The 12,197-nt window shown below is 37.5% G+C and overlaps 1 protein-coding gene across 2 annotated transcripts; it reads right to left on the bottom strand.

Moving 5' to 3' along the window:
- Positions 1-2,247: 2,247 nt before the first annotated feature.
- Positions 2,248-11,755, bottom strand: LOC121367554. 2 transcript variants are annotated; one of them, XM_041491804.1, is made up of 3 exons: positions 11,579-11,755; positions 10,249-10,432; positions 2,248-4,362 (listed from the first exon to the last, which is right to left on the bottom strand). In XM_041491804.1, exons 1-3 carry the CDS (start codon positions 11,713-11,715, stop codon positions 3,856-3,858), a joined length of 828 nt encoding a protein of 275 aa, XP_041347738.1. In that variant the 5' UTR covers positions 11,716-11,755; the 3' UTR covers positions 2,248-3,855. The 2 variants fall into 2 exon arrangements, with proteins under 2 accessions (XP_041347738.1, XP_041347739.1); XM_041491805.1 differs by having other exon boundaries at positions 10,264-10,432.
- Positions 11,756-12,197: the final 442 nt, after the last annotated feature.

Here is a 12,197-nt window from a genome sequence, read left to right as displayed (position 1 = left end):
GATAACAAATTAACCGGTTTTTATCCTTTAAACATTTTAAAAATAAATATTTAGCTCTTGAACATAATTGTTGATACCGTATAAATATTTAATATATTGTGATTCATGGCGAACTTGTAAGTCGGGCGGACGTCAGCTTGAATAAAATCTCAATATACACCAATGCACTAAACTAAAACTTGTTTGGTTTAAACTGGCTGTATTTGTCCATCATCTTGATTTGGGATTATGTAACACCTTGCCAACATACCCCCCCCCCCCCCCCCCCCCCCCCCCCCCCCCACCCCCACACACACCTCCCATAATCGAGAACTACATATCAATATTCCCACATAACGTATATACCGAACATAAACTGGCGGCGGTACTGGCAGCCATCTTCGACTTCTTATGGTGCAGTCTTAGAAAACCTCGTAAATGTATTATCATAAATGAGTTGCTTAACTCACAACATATATGGCAAGGCACAATAAGAATCGACCTAGATCAATATAGTGGAACGTATTTCCAATACATGTAATATGAAATGGAAACCATCTTGAACGTGAGTTAAAATAGAAATCCAGAAACTATATATTTTCATCAAGTTTAAATACACCATATGCAAACTTACTTACTTATTTATAAGTACTTGACGTGACTGTATCCAGTTACGGTTCAAGCACGCTGTCCTTGTGACAGTCCAGCAGCCTGGATGCCTCTCCTGGACAAAATCACATACAAATTTTATTCTGCATTATTAATTACAGTACTTTCCTACCACTGAGAATTATTAATTCTAAATAGAACGATGTCCTAGTCCACGCCAAATGGCAGGCGCGTGGGAAGGGGGGGGGGGGGGGAGGAGGGTTGAGTCCAAATTGCCCTGCTCCAAGCGAATTTTCTTTTTCTAGTGTAATTTCCGGTGGAACATGACCCTAAACAGTTCGCTCGCAACTCTTGACCCTCCTCAAACACGCGTCTGCATGTATAGGCGTACAGGCTCCCATTTGTAGGCTGGCTTTTGCCCGAATTAAACAAAAATGCCCGAATCTGGATAACAACATTTATTCATATTAGCATTACTGTCAAATAGCTGTATGTGGTTGCAAACGGACCACTACGCATTTTAACATGGATCACAACTAATTTTGAGGCTAGAATACTGGGAATACATGGTAAAAAGGTCTCAGGTTAGCACATTTTGCCCGAATATCTGTATAATTTTTACCAGAATTTGAGATTTTGCTTCAGTACTATGGGGGCAGTTGCACCTCACACCCACCCACCCCCGCCTCCCTGTCTCGTAGGCTTATGCACGAAGCCTCACGTGTTATAGAATAAAATCATCTCGAATCTCTGGTGAAAAAGTCCAAAGAAACTTTTTATTGTGTACCGTGAAATGCTTCGTACATAGGATGATAGCCACACCAATACTGCATACTTCGTCCTTAAGAGGACCGCCACTTCGAGACTGGTTTATCAAATATGTCATTAAACAATGTTTGTTTTGTTTCACTAGATCACATTGACTTATGAATCAGCTATTGGATGTAACATTTTGTTGTGACAGATAACGGAAAGCAGCCACTTTTCCCCCATTTATCAGCAAATGATCTTTTATGTGGATTTTCCTACAGGACAGACAGCACATACCTTGGCTTTTGATATACTGGGGCAATGAATGACTGGGTCGAGAAAAACTCTCAACCCTAAAGCTTTACGTCTGCACAAGCCCGGTCCATGGCAATTTTGACAGCTTTGTTAGTATGTATTCAAGAAGTTGACTACAGTGAAACCAGTTTAGATTGTTTTGTATAACGACATCACTAGAGCACATTGATTTATTAATCATCGGCTACTGGATGTCAAACATTTGATATTTTAGACATTTTGTCTTAGAGGAAGTCTGTTACATGTTTCCATTGGTAGCAAGGTATCTTTTCTATGGATCATCACACAGACATTATAGCACATACCACTGATATACCTGTCGTGAAAAATAGCACAATGGGTCCATCGGCGGGGATCGATCCCAGACCGACAAGGCATCAATCGAGCACTTTACCTCTGGGCTACCTCTCACCTCGGTCATAACCAGGTTTTAGAAAAACAGAGACAAAAAACCCAACAAAAATAAAAAAAAAACAAGATTCCATTTTGGTTATGATGTGGTGGGGGTGGGGTTAGAAGGGGTGAGGTGGGGTTAGAAGTAGGGATCGGGATACCACTCGGCTTTGATACACAATGACGGAAGTGAGGCGTATGGTATCTGCTACTTTATTATTACCGAGTGTAGATACGTGTGCTGCTTTTGTTATTTCCTCAAAAACATGTTTCTTATAAATCTGACAGTATTGTCAACTTAAAATACTTAAGAATACACATAAGTTGATGTAAATAACAATTATTAAAAAAAAATATATGTATTTCTTTTCCTTCCGATACTCATTTAATCACAGGTGAGATATTATACAAATATTTTAATTGTAAATATTTACAAACAATTTAATGTGTAAGTTGCATGCATGCATGTGTTCATGTTAGTGGGAATGTACGAACTACGGATAAAACATCTATTAGGACAATTAAATAAATAAATGTTCATGTAGTGTTACAAAATACAATGGAAACGCCTACTGTTGTATGTTTGACAATGGTATGAGTGCAAGATGTGTTTTTCTTATTAATTAAAATTAAATAGAATTCAAAATGCTACAAAGTTGATACACGTGAAACACAATCTTTCGACTCACCCCCCCCCCCCCCGTACCAACTTTCAATGAATTCAAAAATGAGAAATTATAATTAAAAAAACAGAGAGAGAGAGAGAGAGAGAGAGAGAGAGAGAGAGTTCATTAAAATAGTTTTATTATTATTCTTTTAAATCCTACTTTTTGTAGCTCAATAGCACATAATCAGTTTATTGTTGTTTATTGATGACACAATTTTAATTTTAATATAACTCTTATTTTTCTGCAAGACTGCTGCTGATTTCGTGGGACATAAAAAGCAATTAGGAAACGTTGGGGGCAAAATACAAAAACAAACAAACAACAACAAAAGAAAAACATTCGAAGGAATAAAAAAAATGTGTTTTATCCTAGAAAAAATAATTATGGCTATGCGACAATGGACCATCGTTGGTAGTACGTATAATAGACTGTGTAAGTTCTCATTGGTATATATACAGTATACTGATTCGTTTTTACCAAACGCTTGCTTTGATCGCCATAATAATAGTAAGCTATGTATCAAAATGTCGTCACCAGTACACAATATAATAATCTGCTTTTGGGGGAAATAGCAACGCTCTACTTTCTCCACTATTCAATTTTAAAATGTGAGACCTTTTTTTCTTCTTTTTTTTATCACATAATATATTACACATCTTTATCTTTCTTTTTCATTTTTTTTTTTTTTTTTTTTTACAAAAGAGTCTACGTATTGCTAAAGGGTTTTAAACATTTCTGTAACAAATAATATATCCTTCAAAATAGTAAAATAAGTAAAAATAAATAATAGACGTGATTTACAATTCTCAGCCCATTCTGCATCTTTCAATAATAATAATAATAATAATAATAATAATAATATAAAACATACTTGATAAAACCCCGACAAATGTGGGAAAACAGACGCCGATCTAGTAGGCCTATATTTTAACAGAGGGGGCCAAAACCCGGGTTTTTAAAATATATATTCTGTAATTATATTGTGTATTCTGTAATATATATTGTTTGACCAAATATGACGGGGCAGCTCACTGGGCCCCCGCCTGAATTCACGCGTGGAAAACATTTTCCACAACAGAATACAAATATATAGGAAATGCTAAAGGGTTTTTAAGTTAGTTATATTTGGCGTTTGTTGTTTTCAGTGCATGTTTTCGATCGCTTGGTACTGCATGCTGTCCACGTAGATGATGAGTAAGAGCACCAGACTGTAGACGATGATGTAGGGCAGGAAGCCGTGGGAGATGATGGCCATGATCACGGTGTAGACGATCCAGAACACCAGCATCCACATCCGCCTGCGCGTCAACTCCTGTCTGTGGACGACGTCAGCGTCGTGCATGTTCTCGTTGAACTGGGGGTCGTCTTCGGTGCTGTCGTCATCCGAGTCGTACATATCCGATTCGCTCAAGTCCGGCGCGAGGTCTCGTCGATTCTCGTTTTTGTCGGAGCACGTGCTGTCGTAATATTCCGCCGTTCTCAGCGGCACCATGCTGTCCGTCTTCATGTGGTAGAGCCGTTCCTCGACACTTATGTCACTGTGTGAAGCGGTCGCGATGCTCCAAGTCCCTCTGGGAACGATCGTCGTGCAGGGCAGTTTCGTTTGCGTTGAAATAGAACGACACGATACCGAAGCCGGCCTGAAAAGCTTTAAAAAGAATGTAATCTTTAAAAAAAACACCTAGAAGACAAAGAACAAACTACCCACACCCCAAAAAAACCTAACCAACCTCCCAATCCCCTCCTCCCGGAAAAAATAACAACAAACAAAACAAAACATAAATATACACCAGCATAAACACAGTTAAACAGAGTTAATAACTGCGCTCCCCCCCCCCCCCCCCACTCCATTTCTTAATTGGTATCTTCCAAGTCCAACATGTTCGGGCCTGCAAATACTTGTATTTTAACCTCCAGACCAACAAACTGGTCCCTACCTCCCCCTCACACACACCGTCCCCCACAACATTTTCAAATACAATCCGCGGGCCCTGACGCATTGTATCCATCTGCTAAACACTGGATATTTCGGGGCATTTCAAATTTCTGGGGAGAGGTGCGCGCCCTATCATCCACTGGCGTTTCCAGGATTTTATATTGGAGTGGGGGGCACACTACGTATGTATGTATGTATGATTTTATGAAATTTAATGGTTAGAAAAAGGTTTCATTGGGGGGGGGGGGGGGGGGGATACTCGCTACATTTAACCCCCTTCCTCACAGTACAGAACAATTTCAAAAGGCACATGGCAATTGTTTTAAAACAAAGCAATACTAATAGTAAGTTTAAAATTCAATATAAAATCAACAACCTTTAATGTTAAGCGTGATATGACTTGATCTTCAACAAATATAATTAAAACCAAGTTTAACTTTATGTTTTGAAATGTACACAATATGAGGATTTTTGCATACAACTGGTCGGTTTATTTTTTAAACAGAGTAACAGTTCATTGGCAACAAATTTAAAAAGTCGAGACCGATAAGAAACATTGTTACAATAATTATGTAAAGCTACCTGTGGAAACCTCTTGTCTAGGATATATTACATACATGCACCTTTACCGCCGGCCAATTTCTTGTCACTGCTGTACGGTGCATGCAAGCCGACAACTGTTGTTACGTGTAACGTACGTCGCGCATTATGACGTAATAGCTAATTATAACGTCATAATTGTTTTCTTGTTTTGTTAGTTTTGTTTTAGGTAGAAGACCAACAGTTATTTGCGAATCTTTACCTGATATTTATGTATACCAGCCTCTGGGCCCGTGCTTATAAAACTTAAAGTCTAGACTTTAATAAAGTCCAGACTTTATCGTAATGCTATTTTAATGACGTTAAAGTCTGAACTTTATTAAAATCTAGACTTTAAGGTTTATAAGCAAGGGGTTAGGTATCAGAAATACTCACCTATGTTTCAAAAATAAAGAAACATACAGGCGGGTTTTTTTCAAAGAAACTACAAATAGGGTGATAGTTATAAATAGTATCCTTTTAAAATATACTGAGTTAATGTTTGGGTGTGTTATTTCCATCATTATATTCTGAGAATAACTCCATTTGAAACGAGTCCCCAAACTGCATGGTTTGTCGTACATCTGTGACAATGTTCGAATCAGAGCCATACAAACGACACCCAGGCGGGAGCTAGTGGATATGACGCATATATTTATGGAAACTTCGCTCAAAACCTTTCAAAAATCATCATTTGAATAAAAGTTTAGCTATTAAATGTTTCACATAATCTGCTGCTTTGAAAATTTCCAAAGTAGGTGGCGCCCCACTTTTATCACAAGTGAAATCTGGTGCATGGATATCGAGCCTCATTACAAACAAGTGAAATCCGGTGCATGGATACCGAGCCTCATTACAAACAAGTTAAATCCGGTGCATGGATACCGAGCCTCATTACAAACAAGACAAGGGGCGGGACGTAACCCAGCGGTAAAGCGCCCGCTCGATGCGCGGTCGGTCTGGGATCGATCCTCGTCGGTGGGCCCATTTGGCTATTTCTCACTCCAGCCAGTGCACCATGACTGGTATATCAAAGACCGTGGTATGTGTTATCCTGTCTGTGGGATGGTGCATATAAAAGATACCTTGCTGCTAATCGAAAAGAGTAGCCCAGGAAGTGGCGACAGCGGGTTTCCTCTCTCTATATATCTGTGTGGTCCTTAACCATATGTCCGACGCCATATAACCGTAAATACAATGTGTTGAGTGCGTCGTTAAATAAAACATTTCTTTCTTTCTTTTGTTTCTCTTGTTGTTGTTGTTGATTACAGACATGTTCCATTACAGACAAAAAGTTTGCACTCCTTGTGAAAAACCAAATGCAATTTATATATTAAAAAGCAAAAAGAATGATACTAATATCTCCTTGGCTATCACTAAGCTTGATAATTTGCTGTATATTCCAAATGATTAGCCTTCAAACATGGATCTATCCAAAAACTCTTTTCTCTATACTGTTACCTTTCTTCATCTTATCGTTTTTTTTTTTGTTCTCTTTTTTTAAGGTGTGTGTGTGTGTGTGTGTTTACTTTATTTTGTTTTATAAAATCATACATACATATATACATATATACATACATACATGGAAGCTTCGATAGCTCAGAGCGTATCGTGGTTAGTCTTGCAATTTGCGGGCGATTCGGTGCCACAGGTTCGAGTCCCAGCAACGGCATGGGACAATTTGTGAGGCCAGAAAGGATTTAATTATCCCCTGCGCCAGTGCGTTAATATGTATGTATGTAACAGTCAACCTTGACATACATACAATATATAGATAGTCATACATCAATACATACATACCACGAGCGTAGGAAGGTGCCAAAAAGTTGGGGGCACACTTTTATATTTACACACTTTTACACTATTATAAAGCAAATATAAAGCAAAATATCTGAAAAACGGGGGGAGCACATGCCCCCCCCCCCCCCTTGCCCCCCCTTCCCGGTTTCCTACGCCAGTGCATACATACATATTACATACATACATACATACATACATACATACATGCAAGCAAGCATATAGTTGAGTTAAAGAGCATCCTTTTTATGGATGTCTCAATAGCTCGAAAGGTATCGTGGCTAGTCTGCAAAGTTGCGGGCGATTCGGTGCCATAGGTTCGAGTCCCAGAAACGGCACGGGACAATGTGTGAGGCCAGAAAGGATTTAATTTTATCCCCTGCGCCAGTGCGTTAATATATATGTATGTAACAGTCAACCTCGACATACATACAATATATAGATATTCATACATCAATACTATTTTCACAAACAGGTGCAAATGACAGTAAAGAATTTTTAAAAATATAAAATGTTGTTGTTCATGTTTTTAATAATAAAATCTAAAGTATGTTCAGTGGTGGATAATTTCAAGTAGCAAAACTAGAGATGTATATTTGTTTTTAATGTACATAAAATATTTTCGTGCTTCTGTTTTAGACATAATAGTAAACAATTGTCTTTACCATTATGTCTTTACCGTTAATTTACTAATAGCACAACCAATTAATAATGGTAAATACTTTTATAAATGTATATATATATATATATATATATATATATATATATATATATATATATATATATATATAATTGTTTGTATGACAGGCATATGTAAGATGTAATGCTACACAGGATGATTGTGAAAAAGTGTCAAATCTATCTTTTCCATTATTCAACAGATAACAGTAAAGACACAAATTATAACGGTAAAGACACATGACATGGCATTTGTGTCACCTGCGATGTACTTTAGTAATGCAATCATGCAAATGACTTTTAAAAATATATTTACTGCATGAAAAAAATATAAATAATGGGTTTCTCATGCTTCCAGGATACTTTATATAACTAACGGTAAAGACAGACAATAAGTGTGACATTGAAAAAAGTTGTTTAAGAATTAAAAATAACTTGCCTATAAAGATACCCAGCTAGTATTCACTTACTTAACATGTTGATTTAAGCTTGACCTAGATGTGACAGCGCCATCTGGTGGATAACTTTCAAACTAGTAAAACAATTGCCTTTTTTTCTAGATAATATAACGGTAAAGACAATAAAATGATAAATAAAAGGTGCAACTTAAAATTGTATGCAGTGTAGTTTTATTTTAATAGTTTAAATTGATATTTAAGAAACTTATGCATTTGTGGTTTACGTACATTTTGCAGTTTAAAGGCAAGCACTTTAGTGCTTTTGTACACAATAACGGAGTGAAAATTTTGATTATATACTTTTAACCACAAGATTTTCTAATGCATCAACATGGCCAAATACCATATCCAGTGCATCATGTGATGATGTTTTTTTTATGTGCATCACTGTCTATATGCTGTTTTGTGGAAAATATTAGAGCTGCAATGTCGTTACCGTTATTTGCCCCTTTTTGTGAAAATAGCCCACATACATACATACATACATACATAGACACATACATTAGTGTTTTCCCTCGATTGTTTTAGCATGGTGCAGCACCATGCCTCAATAATCTAGCACCGTCTTGCTTCAATCAGCGCCATGCTGCCCTGAGATTAAACAAGCCTTTTTCAGTAATTAATTCTAAAATTGCCTTCATAAAACACCCTAAAATGTATATTAATTAATAAAATATGTCTTTTATATCTTTTGCCATTCATTTATTAAAGCAAGTAGATAAATTACATTAATGTTCATTTTAATTATTATTATTATTATTTTTTTTAATGAAAAACAAGTGCCCCGAAAATGGTGAAAATGCCCCAAAAATGTTTGGTCTAACATGCCTTGCCTAATTTCTAGGGAAATCACTATACACACATGCATAAATATATATACCGTTACACATACATACATACATACACACTAGGCCCCTGCGAAGCTTCGTATATTCGATTCGAAATCGTCGCGAAGCTTCGATTCGATTCGATTCGATTCGATTTTTGTGTATTCGGAATTTCGAATATTGCAATGTACGGACAATTGGAAAAAGAGGAACAAACTATATGGCCAACCGTTAACATTAATAAAATAAACAATGTGGAAGACAAAGCAGGATCACGTGAAGTCTTTCCAACTCCTGGCTACAGTCGCGAGAGACACATTCGGCATTCAAGCTACTAACTGCTATTCAGAAAGGGTGAATTCCACAGGCACAAACGTTGTAACCGAGAAACGACACTCTCTGTCTCGCCAATATGCAGAGACACTCATATGGGGATATAGGGAGTTGACCAACTCGCTGATCTCATCCTATCCATGTCAGACTTTAAGCAGAGAAAGTGATGTGATTATACTGTTATATGCATCATGACACACTGAATCGATAATTAAGTCGGCCAATAAACATTACTGGACGTAACGAGTATATTTCTTTTTTAATTTTTAGGATTCTGTTTTTGTATGAGCGAAGAATATCCACTGGTATTTAGTTTGATCTCCGATTGGTGATGAGTGTTAAGTTTCACATGTTTACTTGAATTAATTTGTGATCTAATTAAAAGCCAATAAATGATCACTTCCAAGATATTATCTCGTGTTAGTTCAACTTATGTACACATTAGTACTGGTTTTCTATTTAGGACGCTTTATTATTTAAACTTCAACCTTGTGTAATCAGGTTAATCACCGTACGTACACCCAATGCAGTGGATATTTATACTGTCTTTCTAATTTCCTTCACTGAGCTGAATATACCTTCGTGAACTGCATCTGATACACTTGATTATTCTCCAAGGTATTCGAGATTCGAAATTCGATTCGATTCGGACAATTTCGAATATCGATTCGAAGGGAAAATTGAGATTCGCAGGACCCTAATACATACATCATTACATCCATACATACATCCATACATATATACATATATATATATATGTATGTATGTATGTATGTATGTATATATGTATATATATATATATATATATATATATATATATATATATATATATGTATATATATGTATATATATATATATATATATATATATATTATGGGTTGCCCACCACCCCAATATAAAATCCTGGCTACGCCAGTGAATTTTACTCTTTGTTTTTCTACCATCAACAGTAGCACGAGGTCCCTCAGCACGTAGCAGACGTTCAAGCCGGGACCGACGTACAGACAGACTGGCACGGCGTGACGGCAGGTTGGACACCACATCTGGAGTCGAGACAGAGGAATGTCGGGTCGCTGCATCCTCGTGTTGTGGGCCATCTTCGTTAGACATCTGAAACACAGAATTATCAGTCCACTGACCAATATAATGTTTGGATGTATAGATATAGAGATATAACCACATGTGGCGACAGCGGGTTTCCTCTCTCAATATCTGTGTGGTCCTTAATCATATGTCCACCGCCATATAACCGTAAATAAAATGTGTTGAGTGCGTCGTTAAATAAAAAAAACATTTCTTTCCTTCCATTACGATCCATTCTTTTTATACCTTGTACCTCCAATATCTGAGCTAGATCAGTTCTTGCAGAACGAATATTAGGGGTGTCTTGTAGGGCCAGCGTAATAGACAATTTGTCCGGCATGGGCCATCTTATACTCAGTGGAATGTACTTCGTTTTGTCTGGTACCTCCAATGTTTGAGCTAGGCCAAAGTTTGGGGCGCTTTGGGAGCGCCAGGCGTGAATTCAGGCGGGAGTCCAAGGGGCAGGCTCCACTATTTGTGGTCAAACAATATATATTACAGATACACAAAGAAAAGTAAACTTATCCCGTCAATGACCTTTAAATTATATTTTAAAACACAACGGGTTTTGGGCCCCCTCTATTAAAAATCCTGGATCCGCGCCTGTATGACTGCAGCCGCCACATAGGTTAAACCTATAGAATAGCAGCAGCAAGGGATCTTTAGATGTTAATTAATAATATGGAAAGACTTTTCTCTAAAAACAAATATTAAACGTTAATACAGCAAAACAGTGTAACATTCTAAGCATGTACTAGAAGATTCACCAAATGCCTATATAACGAGTATTGATCTTCCATCAGCATGTGCAATACGTAGAAATAATTCTGACAACGATATATGGTTCCATCTCCGTCCGTAGGACTGCCAATCATTAGCGCTCCAATACAGGCGCAAAAATATCATTAAAGTCCATCGGTGCAGATCGAGATGATACCCATCTATGTGTGTGTTGTGTATATCATCTCTCTCTCTCTCGCTCTCTCTCTCTCTCTCTCTCTCTCTCTCTCTCTCTCTCTCTCTCTCTCTCTCTCTCTCTCTCTCTCTCTGTGTGTGTGTGTGTGTGTGTGTGTGTGTGTGTGAATATTTGTCTATCCAATGTCATATCATTGTGTGCGTGCGTGCGTGCGTGAATGTGTGTGTATGTAGGCCTATGTGTGTGCCATTTTTTACCTTTTACAAAATGAGTGACCACAAAAAAGGCTGACTGGGTCCCTGAAATAAGCCAAACAAACAGGACATTTCAGGAGTTCCCTCCAGTGGCAGTTCAAATAATTCATTTCAACATCCAAATATTTCGCTTCAGGCATTTTGTTTCACGCTGTCAGGCAGTTTCAACATGACGTCAATAATATTGGGATGACGTCATTGTCATTGTGATATCATCAAATTTCTAATGTACAGAACTCACGGCCTCATTCCACTACTAAATTACTGTAGATGCTAAACTCGTGTAGGGTCTCACTACACAGATGTCATCTGCCATTGAAACACATGTTAAATTGCCCAACTTCAAATGAAGATTGCCAACAGAACGGGTTCTCGTTGGCACCAACAACATACACCATTGCGAACATACATTATATAAGCATTTATTACCCCAGCGGTCACTCATAACAGGGAAAATATTTTCCATATTTTCTCAGTGAGAAATATTCTGCATTGGTTTAACGAACAATACTATTGGACAATTTGACGCTTACAAACCAATGACTTTGTCAGCACTAAATATGACGTCATTACGATTTGACAAACCCAAAATGACGTCATGTAGTTTAAAGGGTGCGTTTAC

The sequence above is a fragment of the Gigantopelta aegis genome, chromosome 3 (genome assembly GCF_016097555.1).
Source record: "Gigantopelta aegis isolate Gae_Host chromosome 3, Gae_host_genome, whole genome shotgun sequence".
Taxonomy (NCBI): Eukaryota; Metazoa; Mollusca; class Gastropoda; order Neomphalida; family Peltospiridae; genus Gigantopelta; species Gigantopelta aegis.
The sequence above is the reverse complement of the archived record's forward strand: the minus strand, read 5'-3'. Positions and strand labels throughout refer to the sequence as shown.